This window comes from Anoplopoma fimbria, chromosome 18 (genome assembly GCF_027596085.1).
Source record: "Anoplopoma fimbria isolate UVic2021 breed Golden Eagle Sablefish chromosome 18, Afim_UVic_2022, whole genome shotgun sequence".
In the NCBI taxonomy this organism is placed as follows: Eukaryota; Metazoa; Chordata; class Actinopteri; order Perciformes; family Anoplopomatidae; genus Anoplopoma; species Anoplopoma fimbria.
The window spans coordinates 14,843,350-14,864,901 of NC_072466.1; the positions used below are offsets into that span (position 1 = coordinate 14,843,350).

Below are 21,552 nucleotides of genomic sequence, written 5' to 3' on the forward strand. Positions count from 1 at the left end.
AACCTATTCAGTGTCTTTGAGTTTCTATTGACAGTTTATTTCTCTGTTCTCTGTTGATTTATGCATTTAAGAATCATTCACACCTTTGTCATTCAAAGCTTTTCTCATGTATGGAACCGAAATATGTCAAAGCAGAGAGTGGTGGTATGGGACTTCAAATGTTCTTGTTACTTAGAAAACATTTCAAGACTAAGGAGGTCTCTTAAGGTGCCAATTGTGAGAATAAGAGCATATTTATTGCCCCTTGGTTTTCCTAGCGAACGATGCCAACAGTGCGAGTAAAGATTTTTATTAAACACCCATGTTGCAGCAGCCATTAATCAGAGGAACTTCATTCTCTGCTAGACATTAGGCCACTTTGTAGCAAATACGTCAGAAAGTTGTGTTGTAATGTGGTACCTTACTGCTCATAGAATGAAGGGGCCTTTTAACAAACAATGAAAAAATGACGGTAAAGACAGCAGTGTTTAAAATATTGTGCCGTTTTTATTTTTGTGTAAAAATCACACAGCTGCTAGTCGACTCTGCAGAGATACAGTACATCCATGCAGTTAAACATCTAGGATCCCACAGCCAAGAGAGAAGGAATTAAATAGAATATTCTTTCGCTGTTAGTCAGCAATTAATGCAAATTTACATATGAGTCCAAAAGTGTGTATCATATACAATATACAACACAGATCTGGGAGCACATAGCATTCAAAATCCCATCAAAGACTTTGTGATTGCTCCTGCCTGCCTGGATTGCCTTTTGGGGTTTAAGATGACGTTTTTAATAGGGTTTTAAATGGTATTAGTTCCAGGTCTGGAAACAACATAACGCACGCACACATACACACACACTCACACACCAAGTACATCATCATCCTCAACAGCAGAAAAAAAAGAAGGCGACCCTTGGTACAACAAGGAAGAGAGGTCAGTCAGCCACCGTGGAAAACCTGAACGCCAGTCGGGAAGTAAGGCTTTAGTAGAAAACAGATTCTTCAAGAAAACACAGGAAGCTCTGGGGACAAAACATTTATGGATAATAATTAACCAAACAAGCCGGGATCTTTTAGGGTACTGGCACAAAAACCTTACAGTTTATAAGGATGTACTGAAGAAAAGAACTTGATTGGTTAATTATTAACTTTTTCTTCTTAAAGCTTTTTTTTTTTTTTTTTTTTTTTTTTTTTTTTTTAAATACATGTGAAAGTCAAGAACAACATGCAAACCTTAAAAGAAAGAAGAGGGATGTAACAAAAATACAAATAGAAATAAGAAAGTGTGGGGGTGGAGGGGGTTAAGTTCAAAGTGCAGTTGGGTCATTCAGGTCTCCCATTCTGCTGACTGGTCTCCGACTGTAATCCTGTTAGGCTTCATCTACACCCAGCAAGACTCGCATCTTGCAGATTTGGGGTGAACGTGTCCTGCTAAAACACTGATCTGGATTTCCCTCTTGGGCCGGCGGGGAGTTAGGGGGGGGGAGAGTGGGAGAAGCTCCAAAAAAAAAAAAAAAAAAAAAAAAAAAAGGCAAAATGAATCACAAACATACAGTAGATGGTGTTCTGGAAGATCTACGATACAGAGTACACTGTTCACACAGTTGCTACTATCATAGTACAAACAGATACGTAGAAGTTGGTCTGTGAGGATGTATCTCCCGTGCTTGCATAGTGCCGACTGCCCTCTTTGAAAACAGATGGATCTTTAAACCAATATCAACTCTTATCTGCTCAATCAGTTTGGATCTGTGCACTTGTGTTTGCTGATCGGGAAAAAAAAAATCACAGGAAAACTCCCCAATCAGCAACACAATTCTTCATAAATGCCGCCCCTCCTGCAGTCTAGCAGCCAGAATATCTTCAAACCCTTCAGGTGAATGTCTGCTTAACTAAATGGTAAAAAGACAGGAAATAAGCTCAGCAACCAAGTATAAGATGTTTAAAAGAAAGCTGAGATGTTGATGCACTGCTATGTTTGAAAACAAACCAAGATAAACCTGTAGGAAGGGAAAAGAGGTTGCTTTTCTTTTTTCTTTTTTTTTTCCCCAAACACAGCCACAGTAGAGGTGAGAGAGCAGAGTGATAGTTCAGTCACTTGGCATAAAGTTAAACCATTTAGTCACACCGAACCCCGGACACTTTAACATACAGGAAAAGAAAAAAAAAAAAAGACATTCTTTCACCACATCATGCCATCAACATACACACATATATGTAGACTTCAAGGGGCAGTAAGAAGAGAGGGGTGGGCTGAACTCATATCACAGGATGAATAAAAAAAAAAAGAAAAAAAGCCTTCACCATGATGATTTGGCCATTTAAGGCCGCACAAAAACACACACATAAAATCCTGTCAAGTAGCCCAGTATGTTTAATGGAAAGACCAACCAGACCAAACCCCAGTCAAAAAAAAGGTTCATTTTTACGTTCCTTGCTTACTGGCAGACTCTCATATTTTCAAAGCCTCTAAAGTGTGTAGTAGCATGTCTCTGTGATCGATTTGTTAACAGATTCTTTGAAGATGGTGACATTCGGGAAAAACATTTTCAGTATATAGACGAACTTTGATGATATTTAAATCAGAAATGTCCAGTTTTGAAGGCAGAAGAAAAGGAGGTACACCAATAAATGAGAAGACGTTTAAAGTAATAGTCCTACTTTTTGAGAAATACACACAAAGTTTCTTCTTTAGAATTAGTTGATGAAGAAATGTCAAGCAGTTCCAGCATTTAACTCCTCCTATACTCAGAAATGTATGTTTTTAAAGACAGTAAAACATGTTGATTAGTGAATTTTAGAGTTGCTCGGAGGAGTAGTTTTGAACTTTGGATAGAGCCATGCTAGTTGTTTCCCACTGCTTCCAGTCTTTATGCTAAGCTAAGCTGAGCTGAGCAAATCACATACGTAACACACATAAGATTGTTATGGATCTTGCATCAAACTTTATAAAAGAAAACAAAGAAGTGTATTTCACAAAAGTACTAAACTGCTTCTTTAAATCTGCCTGGTTTTAATAGGAGTTTGGTGCTGCAGAGTCTTTACCCCAAGAGAGAATAAACACATTGGTGCTAGCTTCAAGCAAGTCAATCAACAGGAACACAAATACACAAGGTCACACACACACACGACAAACACACTCCGCCTTTTCTTCTTCAGTCATTCAGAGAGTAAAGTAATCAGACGCCAGCAGTTTTGTCTTGAGACGGCACTCGCAGTTGGAGCGTCCTGTCCGCTGCTCCCAACTGTTTTTTCAGGCCGCTGTAATCCTCACGTTCATCTCTCTCTACAGAAAAATTCAAAAGTGCCAGTTTGTAAAGTTTCCTCCCCCCCAACACTTCTGTCCCCTCCTCCTTGTTGTAAGACTGTGTTATCAGGTCCTTCCGGGTTTATGATCAATTAAGTGTGTGATTGAGAGCAAGAGTTTTAACGGAGCACCCTGCTGCAGGTCGGAGCCTCCAGGGAAAAGCCGTGATAGTGGAAGGAGGAGGGAGGGAGGGAGGGACGGAGGGGGAGTCACACAGAGGGCCACAGCCTTGCTTCACTACAGCAGAGTTTTCCTCCTCACGTTGGTTAAAGATGAGAGAAAGGTCTGAGCTGCTCCAGCTGGACTTCCAGGGATATCCTCTCTTCAAGCAGGTCCTGGAAAATGAAAAGTTATCAGTGATCTTTTTTTTTTTTTTTTTTTTGCCAGAGGGTAAACGATTTAGAGAGAAAACTTTTTAATCCTACGTACCTTCAGCTGTTGCTGCAGTTCACTGTTAAGTCGTGCCAACACTGTGTTTGTCTCCTTGTTTCTTCTGATTGAAGCTTGAATAGCCTTTTTGTCTTTTCCTACTGACCTGAAAACACACACAGACACGCTTTTTTTTTTTTACTAAAATACATAACAACAACTAAATTAAAGGAAAATCTTCCAAAGTCTTGTTAACCAACCAACCAACCAACCAAGTTTCTTACCTGGGGATGGAGGGCTGAGTGGCCAGGACAGCAGCTATGACGTTTGATTTCTGCGGACCGTGTTGCTCGTCCTCTGGTCGTAGCTCGTCTTCAGATTTCAACCTTCGCCGCACAGGCTTTGGAGGAGGCGCTATCGGACCAGACCCAGAACCTTTGGCCTGATGGGGGGGGGGGGGAAAAACATGAGAGAAAAAGATAAAGTTATGTCTTTGAGTAGTTTTACCGTTTACAAGGAGGGAGCTTTTCACTGCTACAAATTAAAAGTCAGTTATTATCAAATGTATTTAGAGATGAAACAATAAGTGGATTAATCGATTAGTCTCAACAGAATATTTTCTGATAAACGTTTTGATGTGGGAAACTATGATCGGCATTTATATACAAAACAAATCAATGAATTAATCAAGTAAATGATCTGCAGCTAAATTTTCAAAGAAAAAAATATATTGTTAGCTGCAGCCTCTACCTATCCTATTACTCTACCTATCTTGACCCATTAATAAAATTGTTTCTGTTCTGCAAATATATTCACAATAATCACCTAAGATATGAACCTTCATTACATTTTGTATACATTGTTCAGTTGTGTTGTGAGATTTTGGAAGTAATAGATTATATATTCAGTTTATTCACATTTTTATGTTGACTTACAGAGTTGACAGTAGCTGAGGCTCTCTCATCTGCTTGGCCGTCACTCTTGACTGTTCTTAAAGGACCGGCTCCCTCCGATGTCTTCTCCACCTGTAGACACAAAAAAAACATGACAGTTTCTCTGTAAAATCATGGCTGGAATTTAAAAAAATGCCCACGGATTGTGCATTTTTTACATCCATCCATCCATCAAATTTACTGTATTATGATCAGAACTTTAATTTTCTTAAGACCATTTTGGCCTAGGTTTGTTGTGGGAAAGGACTGTAATGCCCATTTTTATTGGAAATAAGAAATATTTATCATCCGTAGATATTGCTCAACGATAAATGGCAGAACCCTTACAATTGTATCTTAATGAAAAATGAAGTAGACGATGACACCTTAAGTGCTATTTTTTTGGAAAATATAGAGTTAAGATAAAGTTATTTAAGTTAACAGCTGATTGTTTGCATCATGTCTCATTGTTTAAATGGCATCGTCAATAAAACGATAGCAGATGTCAATGTGCCATCAGGAAGTTCAGTATGAGAGAAGAACGGTGTTCCTCACAGCATGGTCAAGTAACAAGAGTTAATTGTGAAATGTTTATAATGAACAGCTACATAGTGATGGAGACACACAAACTCCAGGTAACAACCTACCTGTCCGGGCTCACTGTGTATATCGACATCCGGCAGGCTGGAAGGCTGTTCGGATGCAGCGAAGGCCTTAAACTGACTGAAGTCAGCGAAATTGGGCTGCTGGGGAATCTGTTGGGGGGAGGTGGTGGTAAGCGCCGCAGCACCTCCTGGTGCACCTTCAGCCTCCGCACGATGCCCGGTGTGAGGTGCTGATGTCTAGAGAGAGGGAGAGAGGAGAAGGGTGAAGGCCTTCATATTGTCAGGATAACACTTGATGCAGGATTTCTGATGATGCGATGCAGTTGAACCTCATGATTTGTTTTTAAAAAGGTGAATTATCAGCAGGTTTTTTTTTCTGTCCGTCTTACCTGTGTGGGTAGCGGTCGAGGAGGCACAGCGGGCGGAGCTATCGCAGAGGATTGTGGTTGTCCTGCAACAACTGCGGCGGCGAAGGTGCGGTTCATGTCGAGAGACGAGGAGCGAGAGTGAGAGGGGTGGGGGCGGGGTGGAGGTGGAGGCGGGGCTACCACCTTCAGAGGCTCTGGAGACGTTCCCGACTGAGACCTGTAGACAAACATGTATGTTTCTGGAGTTATTGATGGGATATACATTTTTACTTTATATATTTCAAATGCGGTTTATCAGAGCGGACGTTAATCTAAGTGGAAGGATGGTAAAAAACACAGTTAAACAGATACATAGATACAAAACTCAAAGACATGTCTACAATGATTGCCCAACAGAAGTAACAATACAACATAAAACCCAACAATAAATAACTTAAGCAAACTCAAATCATGTGATAGCCACTGACCTTTGTCTTGTGGTTGGCTCCTGGTCTGAGGTGAAGGAGTCTGAACTGCTGTAACCATCACCTTCATCAAAGACGCACAAAAAAAAAACATCCCATAAACATCAAATAAACCTACTGATTATGATGTTTTTACAAACGATATAAAATTGATTTTATGCCACATTTAGTTTTAACCTCACACTGAGCCAAAAGTTTACATTAATCATTAAAATAAGCAAACAAACTCACTTTAGCCAAACTGATGAATATGCTTTAAAAGTGTCACTTAAAGGGAAGAACCCAACATTTGTTAAAAGGATTGGGGAGTACTTCTGCCTTTGTTAAAATGTTGTATAAAGCCCTTGTGGCTCCAGAGGGACCTGCATTAAAAAATAATCAAATGATGTCACTTGAGTTAGTGTCAGTTGGGGATGAAAACTACAAGTCTAAAAATGAAAAATAAAAATAAACCTGAAGGTTTGGAGTTAAAAAGAAGTGATCTTATCAGACTTCTGTAGCCCACTCCTCATCCCTACCTGACGCTACATTAGCTGCTACTAGCATAGCACCCCACTCTGAAATTGAGTTGCACTGTGGTTAATGTAGTCGCAAGGTTTGGACAGGGAAGAAGAATGTGGGGATTAGAATTCTGCTGAACCCACTTTCATCCTTTTTTAAAACTCCCAACTTTGAGTCTGTCAGTGCTTTGGTGGAGTTCTCTTTCAAACATTGATTCTCTGGCACAGCAGTCCATCCTTTACTCACCTACAGTGTTGGCAGCTACAAACTTCATGGAGGCGGGTATATTTGCTTCTTCGGAAAGTTCCGGAGGTTTAGCCAGCAGTGGACTGGTCGGGTGGTTGTGGTCTGAAGGATTGAGCAATAACAGGGAGTCCACAAGCGTTGAGTCAATTGTTCATGGTGACAAAAATAACAGTAAGCAGTCTTACTACAAACTTCATCCCAAAATATCTTCAGTAGCAGCTTGAGGAAAGTTACTAAAACACATTTTTAATGATGTTAGTTTCTGTTTACTCATAAATATAATCTGATAAATCCTATGCAAGCCATTCAAATCATTTTTTTTTTTTTTACATCTCCAAAATGTGCTGGTAAGCATCTAAAGCAAGTTTAATTTATTTATCATTTTAGCTTTAACTCACACTCACAAGTGATGTCAAGGCCCTTCCAATGCTATACATAAAAACAACAAGCTTACTGCTGCACTCAAATAATGAGAGAAACTGATTTTTACTAATTTATGAAATTTGAATCTATGCTGTGGAGAGTTAGCCTTGAGGCCAGAGGTTTTCTCACCACTGCCAGTCCTCTTCAGCTCCATCTCCTGCATGTGGATCTTACTGGGTGTCATCCGGATGGGGACTGGGTGGACGATGGCCGTGTCCTGAAGGACAGATATGTGGGGACAGGAGGTGAGAAAGACTTATGAAGTTTCACTGGAGATACGTGTGTGTGTGTGTGTGTGTGTGTGTGTGTGTGTGTGTGTGTGTGTGTGTGTGTGTGTGTGTGTGTGTAGTCCACAACACTTTATTATCCGTTTATTTTGTCAGGTTTTGCCTCAATCTATTAATCAACTTGGTTTGATAAATAGCAGCCTATCAAATAATAAACAAAGTAAAGACTCAACTTCATAATTGCTTCATTCACATGATGTGCTGAGAGGTTTTTACAGCAAAGTTCAGGTTCTGCTGAGTGATTTTTTTTTGCTGGGACTTCAGAGTACCCAAAAATAATCTAATGAAAGATGCCCACTCTAGCAATAAGACAAATTGTGATAGTCAATACTGCACCAGATTAATAGTTAATAGTTAATAGTTCACTTTTCATGAGCCAATAAATGCTGGAAGGAAAATAAATGCTGCCTGAGGAGCAAAAAAAGGACTTGGACACTGCAAGAGTAACAGACAGAGCACCACAACATTTAAGTAATTACAACATTTGACAATATATAGAAAGTGTATCTGTCACAATCTACAAATGCACTAGTGATTGGCGGATGTCACTGTAGAAAAAAAAGGTGAAGTCCAATAGAGGCTAAGCCAGCCAAATCACAACACACACTGTCCAGACTGCACTTTGAAAGAACATCATGCACAGAGAGAGAGAGAGAGAGAGAGAGAGAGAGAGAGAGAGACTGAGAGCAAGTTATACTGCATATGTGTATGTTATAAATACATGTTGATATATATTATTTTGTTATTATAATTCTGTAAAACTTAAATTATTTGATCATTTTGGATAATTCCTTGCTTTTACAATGACTAATACTGATACTCACTGTGTGGTGAAGAGTATAATGTAGGTGCTTATTACACAGAACTCCACTATCCAGGTACTGACTGGTACACACACAAAGCTATTTTCTTGATTTCATGAATTGTACTTTTTTCATTTTAATCTCATTGTTATTTGACGCTTTAGCTATATCGTCTTTGTTACACTAATGCCAATAAAGCATGTTGAATTGAATTGAATTTAAATTGAGAGAGAGAGCGAGAGAGAGAGAGAGAGAGAGAGGAAGAGAGAGCTCATGGAGATCCAGAGGGTTAATGTCTGTGCATTAATGGTGAAACCATGCATACTAAGTGATTGACTTACAGGGTCAGCTGGTGCAATGTTAGAGTCAAATTGGGTCAGAGTTTGTGAGCTGGAGGAGCGCTCGCTAAACGTCTCCCACTGCTGCAGGAGACAGACAGACAGTGAGAAAAAACACGTCAGTCAGCCAGTGCAGTGACATCACACATTAACATCATCAGCCTGAGCCGCTACCGTCATGTGACATCATCGGCCATCGCCAGGCGACGTGGCGATGAGACATCATCGGTGGGCGTGGAAACGAAACAGACTTTCATACAGAACAGCAGGCTAACGCCACAGTCCAGGAAGTGAGAGAAGAGGTGCTGAATTATCAGTAATTATGTTTGATGATGAAGAGGATGAAATGGCAGTAAAATCATGATGGATGGATAAATAAAAGCACCTAATCAACCCTGCGCAATTAATTATGATGAATCAAATGCAAACACAGCAAAAGCAAACAAACATGGAGCTCACAGTACGTTTGAGGAAACAATGAGTAATTATGTGTGCTGTGTGCGTGTTGTGAACCTCGCTGCTCTGGTTCATCTCTGGCCAGGCCTGGTTAAGTGAAGGCATGGAGGGGGACTTGCTGGGGGTGACCTCCACCGGGGAGCCCGAGTATCCAACGTCAGCAGTCTGCTCCGAGCCCTCTGAATCCCCCAAAATAGACACAGGTTAGCCAGGTTCCATCCAAATAACGAGACGACACAACACAGTTTTGTTCTTATAAATCATGTTTAATCTATAATAAATGAATCACGCATTAAGATTTAATTGGTCTATGATGACCAGTGGATTAAGGTGGCTAATGTTAGTTTATTAGCAAATTTAAGATAACTACTACTGCGTAACATTAATGAGTCAGTTGGTTGACTTGATGACTCTTTCCCATTTTGTGCTGCTGTCAGAGTACGTTTGCTGTAATTGACGTCTGTGGTAAAAGTTACATTAAAATTTCTGTTAGACAAACAAACCCTCAGAAATATAAAGTGAGTGTAGCCACTGGAAATTATTTAACTTTATTCTACAAGCGAAAAGAAGAAAAAAAACACAAGATATTTGTATTTACATGCTAAGTGTAAATAGGCCACTAATGCAATGTGATGGCGAAAAAACTGCTCTGAAAATGTTTTGCTAGCAAAGAACATAGCAATTTAGCCAAACACTCCATATATTTGGCAATACATGGCTAAAATGATTTAACTGAACTTGACACCCAAAAAGGTAGATAAATAACTGTCTGTGTTGCCATTCTCTTAACAAGGTACAATTATCTTAAAATAAAGAAAACAGTTGTTTTAATTGCAAAAAAAATTCAGTCTTTCTTTGCTGCTCTGACATTAAACATAATGTATTAATATAGAAATAATAATTTGTTTTGTCAAGCTATTGAGAGGACGTGACATTAAAAGGGCAGCAGAAACGTACAGTAGCTCCATCATAGAAAGTATAGCCCAAGTTAATCTATAGCTGAACTACCGCGATTCAGAGTGAGCACACTGCAGTGCTGTAACCTCACAGGCTTTATGAGGCCTGAGGTTGGTAAAAAGGGGAGGGAGTAAAACAGAGACAGAGAGAGAGGCATAGAGAGAAGAGAGAGAGAGAGAGAGAGAGATAGAGAGAGAGCGCGGAAGACACTGTGTACCTGCTGAGTCATCCAGGTCAATCAGCTTTGGCATCAGGCTCTCGGGCAGCTTCTCCGGGAGGTCGTAGCCGTTCTTCCTGGCCACAACCAGGTGGAAGGCAGCGCAGAACTCGTCCAGGGTCAGCGCTCCGTCTTTATCAAAGTCTGACAGCTCCCTTCAAAACACACATTAGACATTAGTGAGTCTGCCATCCTGACAAAACGCATCACAGTAGCAACTGTAGCTGCAGAAGAGAGTTTTCCTCAAAATAACATAGTTTTTCATTAATCCTTTATGTAATTTATCAAGTATATAAAAGTCTGAATTTAGCTTTCTACAGATTCTCATTTATCAGAAAATGCTTATTTTATACTTTTCCTATCAGATATATAACACAGTACATTGCATACTGTAAATAAAATAATTAAAATGGTAATGCTTGGTTCCTGTCCAATCCGCTATATTTTTTAAATAAAATAACTGTACTGTACATTTTTTACCATCATCCTGCCAGTATTAGCTGTCCAGTATTAGCTGCACTGTAGGTGGAGACATCTACATGGGACACTAAATATCTTCAGGATAAACCAACACAGCAGAGTGAAGACTCACCAAATATGTGACAACTCTAAAATCGGTAGTTTTGATTTGGTGAAGAATTCTTTTGCGGCTGAACCTGAAACACAACCAAACCAAAGATTAAAACGATCCACTTGTCTTGTCTTGTCTCTGTGTGTGTGTGTGTGTGTGTGTGTGTGTGTGTGTGTGTGTGTGTGTGTGTGTGTGTGTGTGTGTGTGTGTGTGTGTGTGTGTGTGTGTGTGTTTCTGCATTTTCCTACCAGGTATGAAGCCGGTGAGGTCCGGCTGAATGGTTTTGAACTGGTTAATATAATACTGTCTTTGCTCGTCTGTGATCTTCCACGGATCATCGTAGCCGCTGGACTGTCGCTGGATCTCATTGGTCGTTGCCGCCGAGGCCACCGTTCGTATTGTTGTGCTTTCCTACGGGAAACCACATGGGACATTTACAGAAACATGTAATAAAGCAAAACTGGTTTAAAGGAATATACTAATTATAGTAGTAATAGTTTTATGTAGTCGTTATTTTATTACTACATTATTGATTTATTTTTTCATAGAAACGGACATTGAACTGTTTTCTTTGTTTATCTGACTGGTTGTTATGGTGACAACACAAGTCAGTGGGGCTGTAAATGTGCCACAGTTTGACAGGAGGAGAGTGGACAGCTGGCTGGCTAGTTAGCTAGTTAGCTTGTATTTGTCCGATGCAAACAAAAACGTCCGCCGCATTAACCATCCTACTAGGTGATGGTCAAGGCGGCTGATCTACTCCTATTTTATTTGTTTGTTTGTTTACTATTTTGACGGTATAATCTATTACAAATTCTCATAAAAGTAGTACGAATGTGGCATAGCAAAAGGAATTTGGACGGACACAGGCCCATTATCAGATCCCATCCATCAATGACAATTTGACAAAATAAATGACATCATCTAAGACGCTCAAAATCAGCATGACGCCTGTCTAAAATAAGGCACTGAGCAGAGGCTTTTGTAGTTTTTCACTTTGCCTGAGCAATGTCACACAAGTTGTGTTAGTCTACTAAAGCAGGCAGATAAAGCACTGATATAAAATGTTGGCTCATGTTTGAGGCACCACTGTGGTTGGTTAGATTACGTTCTGTGTTATCAATCTCTGACGGCCATTTTCCATCTGATGAAAGAGGTTGATTAATACAGCCTGTCACAATATTTCCTGAATCATTCTCATAATATATTGATGACTTATTGTATTACCTCCAGAACAATTGAGAAGCTACAACATTATGCAAGCTTATTTTTCTGATTAGATTTCGTCACCACGAAACCCATTACTGCTGTGTGATTAGCTGATGGTGTTGTTTGACAGCACTAAGCCTTTGTTGTTGCATGACCAGTAGTGTATAGTTCAAGTTAATCTCCAAAAATGTTTAGCATCAGGGCCAGAATAAAAGGTTAGGGGTTTGCTTGTCAACTGAAGAATCTAAAACCAAACTGCTTCAGCAACAAGTATGTCTGACCAGCCCTGGTACTCAGGGACAGAAACGTAACAATGCCCTACCTGGACTGACGAGGGATGCATTCCTGGGATGGCGCTGGATGGCGGGGTGTCTGCTGTGAAACTAACCCAACTCTCCTGACCTGGAGCTGGGGGCGAGTGAGACGGCCACATTCCATCAACGGGCACTGGACCTGGAGGGAGGAAGAGAGAAAAGCATACATTTACGTCCCAGGATACACAAATAAATATACTGCAAGAGTTATCAGGAAAAAGATAAGGGCTGCACAACTATTGACTCATCCATAAATTGTTGCAGCTCTGAAAAAGGATTATTTTGATATTATTCTTTTGTGTAACATCTCCATCACATTTTGTGCTGATGAAAGCATGGCACAGGTCATGTGATGTCTCCTTTGTTCCTCTAATGACTAACCACTCTCAGCAAACACCATTTATGTACAAGCTGCAAACACCAGGAAGTAACAAAGACAACCAGTATGCTCTGTGCTGTCTCTTTCTGATCAGCGCCACAGCTGGTATACAATTTTCTGCCAAATCTGTCAAATTATAATTGTTGCCATCAACACTTCAGAAAACAAACTACTCGTAAAAAAAATAATATATATATATATATATATATATATATATATATATATATATATATATATATATGTTATCATTCACCTTGTGGCCTCTTCCTATTTACTCAAATTAAGGGCTGCAACTAACGATTTATTTCAGCATTAGTTAATCTGTTAAATATTGAAAAATATTCACCTCAGTTTCTCAGTCAAAAAGTGACAACTTCAAATGTCATGATTTGCCTGACCAACGGTCCAAAACCCAAAGATATTTTGTTTAATTTGACATTAACCAATAACGGAGAAAAGCAGGAAACATGAGACACTGGAGATACTGACACCAGAGGTGTTTTTCAATCAATTTACTTCTAATTCATCATCACCAACTTCTATTCAGCAGCAGTGTGTCAGTGGATGTTACCTGCTTGTGGTTCTCTGAAATGCGTCCACACAGCTCCAGTTGGAGCCACCACCGTCGGTCGGTCTGCGTTTCCTCCACTCGGCTGCCGCTTGTGTTTCCTCCACGAGTGAGGGGAGTTGGGGGGGGACTGGTGAGGGGAGACCACGGGGGACGTCGGTTCGGGCTGGGAACACATGTAAATACAATCAATCTAATGAAATATGTATGCAGAGAAAGACGGCATTCCGTAAACACCAGAACAACTGCAGATTTAATGAGAATAAACGTCTCCAGACATTCAATCTTCTAAAATCTCAATTTGACACACAGGGAGGAAACAGAAGCTCAGCGTGCAGAAGTATAGCCACAACTGTGTTATCATTGTTTCACATGGTATAAGTATTAACTCTCAGATCCTATCTCATAATAATACAAGATTTCAATCCTGAACATGCCACATCCGAGCCAATAAATGCTGCTTCAAAGCTTTTTCTCTGCTCATCAGAGATATGGATGTTCAAGCAGCCAGTGAGCGTACATTTCACAATAGATGCAAATAGATATGAGGTCTGTGTAACTGACAAGCAACACTCTGTGGGTTTCGGCAAAGAAAATGTCAACAGCAGACAAACTTCCGAGCGTAATTTGAACTAGAAAGCTGCAAACATGCCCAGGAAAAAAAACACAGGAAACACAGTGGCATATATCTAGGAACTGCTGGGTTCATCTGTAGGAGGAAATAAAGTGTGTGTATGATATTCCCCAAAATATAGATAAAAGTAAAGTCTTTGCAAGACTACTAGCAGCAGGGAAAGAGACATGCGTGTCTTTAAACTTCAACCCTAAGCCTGTATTCTTATACACAATAGGAGTAACATTACTAACCTGTGGTTCTATGCTGGGTGCCAGGGGCTGGATGACCTCGTGTGCAGGAAGTGAAGTGGTTGATGGGGGTCCTTTCTTGTTCTGGAGACCCCTGCCTGGTGGTCTGGGCATTACTGCAGCGGCAGAGGCCGGGTACAACCCCTGACTGTCTGAGTCCTGGTACAGAGCGGCGTGCCTCGCCTCCGCCTCATTCTTCCCCACCACGAACCTGGGCAGCGGCAGGTCTTTGACTGGTGAGACAGGAATCCATTCATAGGATTAGAGGAGAGATTAGTTTCAGAAGGATTTTTTTAAGGTGCTTTGATGCAATAAACAAAAGGACTGAAATCACTCTGCACTGGACTAAATTTGTCAAATGTACTCCGTCTGTTACGTTTAGTGTTCATCGGTTACGCTGATGAGTTAATCTTTTGGTGAAGCCACTTCCCTTCATCCTGCCTACTTTGCTTCTACTTCAGTTATTGAATCCAGAGATTACCCTGAATACTTAAAGAAAGGAGCATGAACTTCTTGCAATCAGCTGTGGTATTTACGTGCTTTTGAAGAGAACAAGAGCAATAATGAGAACAAGAATGTGAAAACAGAAGGAAACAGGTCGAATTGCTTCCACAAAATAAAACATGGACTGAGTGCTTGTCTATTGATGCTACTGTTGCTGCAGTAAACAGTGTGTTTGTTTCCTCTTCAGTGGATTTGCATGACCTTAAATGTCAGAACAAAATAGTGACATTGGAAAAAAGTCCTCACTAGTAGTTCGCCATTTCCTCACTAGAAGTTCGCCATAACAATGACGACAGAACTTGATATTTCTACGGTTTCAGACCAGTGCTTTTGTTTTTTCTGCTTTTAGCTACCAATGTTGAAGCACTGACATCATCTACTTTATCTCTCTTTCGTAAAGTTAAACTCAAAGTTAAACATTACAAAAGTCTTAACACAAAATAAAAAATTCAAATAAAAAATTCAAGAATCGGCAAGGCAAACACACAAAAAAGATATTTAGAGTTTATAAAACATAGCGAACAAGCAGAAGACACACAGAAATTATTGGTCGGCTCACATTAAAAGAAAGATAGGAATTTGTATATCAAAAAAGCAGCAAATAACATCGACTCAAAAGACCCTAAGGCCCAAAAGCCACCAGTGTGCCATACTGAGCAGGGAGGAAAACAAAATGAGGTGTGTGTTGAATTGTTAGAATCGTAACCAAGCAATAAACTGAGTGGAGCATTTTACAGATGAAAAATGTACTTGTCAGTGCTCTCTGCTGAACATACTATACACTGGTGATATAGAATAACTTTCTTTTTCAATATCTCAGCATGACCAGGGTGACTTTATGCTTTCTGATAGCACAAAGCAAGTAAACATTTTAAACCAAATTTTTTCCATGATTTGAATTCACTGTATTTCTGAGAAAGCCTTTTTTCTTTAAGAGGGAAAGCCCCGTTAAGACCAAAAACATCCCCAAATCAAATTATCATCACGTTGTTGATCACGTCCATTTTGCTTTGAGGAAGTGGCCACCCTGTGTTTCCTTATATTTATTAAAATGATGAAATAATGTCAGCAACTTCATGTTGCAATATTTCAGGTCAAACAAGTAACTTCACTCACAGGGTGACTGTGACATCTTCCTTTGTTTAATTTTCTGAGAGCAGTCATGCCAAAGACAAACAGAAAAATGCAATTTTGCAGTTAGACCCTCGAGGGCTTTGACTACAGACTCTATTTAGAACAAAGATAAATAGAAAGCTCTTATTGTCAAGCACCTGATAACACAAATATTGGTCTACTACCAACTCCTTTGCAAATCATTCTTGATAACATTACATTGTTGTCCAAATAAACAATATTTTTACCCCATATACACACTTAATGAGCTTTTTTTTGTTGTTGTTTTTGTTGTTGTTTTACATCTTTTTGATATTACGCCCATCATTAGCAGTTAGTTAACACAGACTGCATTCTTGAAGACTTTAAATTAGAAGACTTCTATACCGCCCTTTGTTCCTGTCCCATGACCTCTTCAAATTCATTAAGCTATAATTGTTGAAACAAGATTTTGACTGCCTTAGATACACAAAAAGCTTTTCAGTCCGGTGTCACTGGTGTGTTTTATATGATGGTACGTAGCGGGAATCTGCTGAGAGCAGGTTCTGAAGGTAAGATGAATGGTTAAATTCATCGGTGGACTCACCCGAGTTGAGGCTTTCCACCCTCAGGGGCAGACCGGACTGGGCAATGGCAATAAGCTTCAGAGCGATGTAGAACTGGCTCCGCCCGAAGTGACCCAGCCGAGTTGCTCCACATAGCTCTGTGATCTAAACCCACACACAAAAGAACAAGGAGGAGCAGTTAAAAACATTGTATTCATCTGAAACTCTGATATTAAACATTACCGAGAGAGAAGAAGACCAGAGCAGAGACTAACCATTCATAACTTATAGAATTTTACACAGAAGGGTTTAACTAGAAAACAAACAATGCATAACTATCATTCAGTTTGCTTTAACAAGAGGCTCAATTTGTTTCTTCTCAGTGGTCACAAGCAACACTGTAATCACTTGATATACTTATCCATAGTCCTCCTAAGACTAACTGAGTTAATGCGATGTAGTTTACATGCTTCAAGTCACAAAGAAACTACGCAAGCAACCGTCTCATTTACTCAGCTCATTGGCAGATGTTCAGTGGGACTCGCCGCTAATAAGCCTGATTATCACAAATTTGGCTGTACTTGACATCATGCTGAGCAGGCTCGTCCAGAACGGCAGACTGACCATTCAGAAAGACACTACAACGTGTTTAAAATGTGCACAGAAAGAAACACATAATAATATAATGCAATTCTTGGGGGGTTAGAGTGTATAATTCACAGTGGGGTCATGTGATTCATTTGTGGACACCAGGAACCTGTGGGCGGTTGACACCCAGGGAGTTAAACCTCATAACATTAAGATGAGTCCTTCAGTGCCGAGAGCCACAACATCGACAGAACGCCACAGCTGACTGATCCCTCTCTTGCTGACAAAGGATTTATTCTGAGTTTGTCTGGATACAAAGCACCAGTCACTGTTCTCCTCCGCCTGTTACAACATGACACTGTAGCTGTGTGTGTGTGTCTGATTAGCCACCACAGTGTACATTTTGAAAGTAGATGATTACAACACTGCCCAATTCTTCCAGCATACAGCTCCCCTTGTTGACCTTGAAAAGGTTTCTGACTCACAAACTGCAAATATTGGCCTGCTGGGGAAACCTGAAGTCACACACAAAAAAAAAGATGGCTGCTCTTAACTCTTAGTTAACAGACAGAGCAGTGACTGTGTGAATGGCATCAAGGTTGATGTGACCATAACATCAATTTAACAAGACAAGTAGAAAACATGTCGATGAATTTTGATCTGTGTATAGGCGGGTTATATGAGACACCATTCATAAATCAGGTATTTTTTGAGACACTTGGTGGTATGTTAGCTAACAGCTATTTGAAATCACAATGACATGGGGTCTGCTTTTCCATCATGATAGCTTAAGCCAGTGGCTGGCAAAATAACAGATTGTAATGGAGTGAGAAGACAGGAAAGAGTGGGCAGTAATCTGAAGCAAAGGGCTGATGAGGACATCATTGACTACAACGTTATGCACATTGGGTGCTGTTCAACACATGACCATAAAAAAAATAATTAAAAAAATACTTGCAGAGCAGACATACAAGCGTCTGTTATATGAATAAGATGTCAATTTGAGAGCAAATGTTCAGCTGTGGTAAATGATGTGACTTGGCTGCCCCACAGGCTAACATTAGCAGAAGAAGGTGTGTCTCCTCTGCTGCGCAGCATTGCTAACCACCATAGCTCAACCACAGGATGACAGCTCGGCTCTGACAGCTGGGGCAAGTTTGTGAAATATCCATTCACTGGCCAGCCTCACAGTCTGATGATACACCACTTTAGAAACCTGGCAGGGGCTGATGCTAGCTTACCTGCAGGACCACTTCGCTGGGTAGCTGGGCCGCCCGGAAAAGGTCAAGAACTCTCCCATTGGACGCCACTTTCTTGGTGTTGTCCGTGTCGCAGTAGACGAACAGATCAGAGTAGTATTTCTGCTCGATATCCGTGAGCGTAAGACTTTCCATCGTAGTACCGATTGACCCCGAAAAACCAGACTACTTGGCCGCTGATTAGCCCTTACCCAATGGCTAGGGCAGGATCCAAAAAATGGGCGAGACTTCAGGATCCCAGCTCTGCTAGCGTCGCTGCACTAGCTAGGTTAGCGGTATAATGTTATCACCGCGCTGTGCAGGCTTGTTGTCGCCTTATGCTCCTCTACAATACTATGTGTGGGTAAAGGCAGCTGGTCAACACTCAAGTATTCAAAAAGAGGAATGTTTTCATAAAGTTAATGACTTAGTTAACTTGTTGGGTCAGCCACCAGCTGGCTAGCAGTGCAGCGAGCTAGCGGCTACCTTGAATCAAAGTCAGCGGCTCTGACGTGAAGCTAACTAGCGAGTCGCAAAGTGCGTCCACCTCCTCAGTGTGGACGTTTACGGCGTTGATCTCACGTTACGGCACTTCTTCCCCCTCTAATCCGTTATTGGATGACTTTTTTTTGGGCGTTTCGCCGGAAACAAATTCATCAGCGGGGCCGTTAGAAGTAAAGTTTCATGGTTTTTGGGCTCCTTCCTCTTGTAATCTTAGCCGCCATTCCTACCACCAGAGTCAAGCCTGGGAAAGTAGCACTTCCGGTAGCAGCTTTTCAAATTAAAACACCGGAAAACCAGGAGCCCTTTAAAGGGATCTGACTTAACCTATTTAAGACCGGAGTTCGCCGACATGAAAATATCCAAATCATGTGTCATACAGTACCAGTCAAAAGTTTGGACACACCTTCTCACTCAATGGTTTTTCTTTATTTATTTTTTTATTTTTTTTCTACATTGTACAGTACCAGTCAAAGGTTTGGACACACCTTCTCATTCAACTACTGTGAAGAATCTAAAATATAAAACATATTCTGGTTTGTTGAGCATTTGTTTGTTTACCACATAATTCCATATGTGTTCCTTCATAGTTTGGATGTCTTCAATATTAATCTACAGTACCAGTCAAAAGTTTGGACACACCTTCTCATTCAATGGTTTTTCTTTATTTATTTTTTTTCTACATTGTAGATTAATATTGAAGACATCCAAACTATGAAGGAACACATATGGAATTATGTGGTAAACAAACAAATGCTCAGCAAACCAGAATATGTTTTATATTTTAGATTCTTCAAAGTAGTTGAATGAGAAGATGTGTCCAAACTTTTGACTGGTACTGTATATATAAAGCTTTGCAACACATCCCAAAGTCGCTCTATTGGTTTGAGATTGGGTAACTGTGGAGGCCATTTGAGTACAGTGAAGTAATTGTCATGTTTAGGAAAGCATTTTGAGATGATTTGAGCTTTGAGACATGGCGTGTTATTCTGCTGGAAGTAGCCAATAGAAAGATGGGTACACTGTGTCAGACAGAGATGAACATGGTCAGCAACCATGCTCAGGTAGGGTGATGCTAAATTGGTACTAAGGGGCCCAAAGTGTGCCAAGAAAATATCACCCACACCATAACACCAACACCAGCAGCAGCCTGAATCGTTAATACGATCAGGATGGATCCATGCTTTCATGATGTTTACGCCAAATTCTGACCCTACCATCTGAATGTTGCAGCAAAAATCAAGACTAAACAAACCAGTCAACATTTTTTCATCCATCAAGTATCTTTCGCTTATCCGGGGCCAGGTTGCAGGGCCAACAGCCTCAGCATTGCCAACAGGCTCAGCAGGCCCAGCAGATTATTCCAGACAAGATATATAATAGCTTGTGTTCTGGGTCTACCCTGGCCCTCTTACCAGTTGGACGTATCCTGAACTCCCTTGCTTGTGGCAGTCGTCCATCATCTTATTCGAATCAAGACGAAATTAAAGGTTAATATGTATATGTTAATGTTACATTTGTAATGGGTTTGTGTTTAATTTGATGACATCGTTTTGCCACCACTTATCACATATATTAGCTGTCTGAAACTCCTCCTGAAATAAAAATGTCAATAGAAAAATCATGCTACATATTGGTTACCAAAAAGGAAATAGGTAATGGACAATGGTTAACACTATGCAGTAAGCCCATGGATAGAGTCAGCATATTTAAATATGTTGGTTTTATTGTTTAATGAAAAATATACATTTAAAAATCATATTCAAAACATCAAGACCAAATGTACAAATGTGTTAAATTGAATGAGGTGTGCGGTCGGATTTGAATGGGGAGTCAAAAACACACCTGTTAATGCATTGCTTGTTGAATCCAGGGAACTACAAAATTAGCATCGTCATACTGGAATAGAATTCAGGGTGGTCTAAATGCAGCATCTACAGTCTTCTACAACTGTTGGGAGTACTCAGCATTTTCTGGTAAAAGCTTTGGATAGGATATTAACAGGAAAGTGAAACATTTCAGATAGCATACAACATAATCCAGCAGTTATTAGTAGCAACATTCCTCAACGGATATTTCCACAAACCAAGGTAGCTCTACAGATTAGAAAAGAGAAGAGAGTGGACAGAGAGGACTAATAACATTGGAAACTTGGTTCAAGATTACCTTAAGAAAATATTCTACAATTATCTAAATATGTTTACAGATGATTGAAACAGTCAGACAACAAACATATAGTAGAGGATGTATACATTCCAGTATTCAACAAAGGAATTGTTAAAATAATTTCAAACAGGTTATTAGTGTTCACAGTAGAACTGAGAGCAAAAACCATCAGTCTTCAGTGGTTAGAGGAGGTTAAACAAAATAAAGTAGTAATATGTTCAGATTCTGCAGCTGCAATACAAAGTATACAAGGAGGTCAAACAGTTTGAGAGGATCTTTTAACTGAAGTTGATATGTCATTATTGGATTTACGACAATTAGGAATAAATGTACATTTATTGTTGGGGACTGGCTGATGTTGGAATAGAGGGCAATGAGGTTCCAGATAAACTTACCAAAAGTGCAATAAACAAAAATGATATTGATATTATAAACATTTGTTTTGGCAGGTCAGAAGCAAAATCAGTAATACAGCGCAGAATAATCACATCTTGGCAGGAAATTTGGAATAATAAAATAAATAAATGTGGAAAAGAAAATGTTACTTTTATGGATTAAGGTCAGGACATACAGAACTCAATGTCACTTTATATACCCTGAAAAAGACAGTGTCGGATAAATGTGAGATATGCAACTGTAAAGAAACTGTTGAACTTTTGTTGATAGGGTGTAGGAAGTTCAGCGTGGAAAGAGAAATACTATGGGGAAGGAGGAGATGTGAAGAGAGATGACCAT

General features: G+C 40.0%; 1 protein-coding gene across 2 annotated transcripts; it reads right to left on the reverse strand.

Annotated features, from left to right (window-relative positions):
- Positions 1 to 3,304: 3,304 nt before the first annotated feature.
- reps1 (RALBP1 associated Eps domain containing 1) lies at positions 3,305 to 18,909 on the reverse strand. Of its 2 annotated transcripts, XM_054618725.1 has the most exons (19): positions 18,154 to 18,909; positions 16,366 to 16,489; positions 14,166 to 14,395; positions 13,302 to 13,464; positions 12,360 to 12,490; positions 11,077 to 11,239; positions 10,850 to 10,913; positions 10,258 to 10,412; positions 9,141 to 9,262; positions 8,631 to 8,711; positions 7,329 to 7,416; positions 6,777 to 6,878; positions 6,033 to 6,093; positions 5,587 to 5,782; positions 5,240 to 5,434; positions 4,596 to 4,685; positions 3,945 to 4,102; positions 3,721 to 3,826; positions 3,305 to 3,626 (listed from the first exon to the last, which is right to left on the reverse strand). In XM_054618725.1, exons 1-19 carry the CDS (start codon positions 18,304 to 18,306, stop codon positions 3,558 to 3,560), a joined length of 2,451 nt encoding a protein of 816 aa, XP_054474700.1. In that variant the 5' UTR covers positions 18,307 to 18,909; the 3' UTR covers positions 3,305 to 3,557. The 2 variants fall into 2 exon arrangements, with proteins under 2 accessions (XP_054474700.1, XP_054474701.1); XM_054618726.1 differs by lacking the exon at positions 8,631 to 8,711.
- Between the last annotated feature and the right edge of the window lie 2,643 nt (positions 18,910 to 21,552).

Coding starts and splice junctions, on each gene's coding strand:
- reps1 (XM_054618725.1), bottom strand. CDS start 18,306: ATGGAAAGTCTTACGCTCACGGATATCGAGCAGAAATACTACTCTGAT. Junction 13,465..14,165: donor CACCCAGCATAGAACCACAG/GTTAGTAATGTT, acceptor ATGTGTTCCCAG/CCCGAACCGACGTCCCCCGT. Junction 7,417..8,630: donor ACATTGCACCAGCTGACCCT/GTAAGTCAATCA, acceptor TCTGTCCTTCAG/GACACGGCCATCGTCCACCC.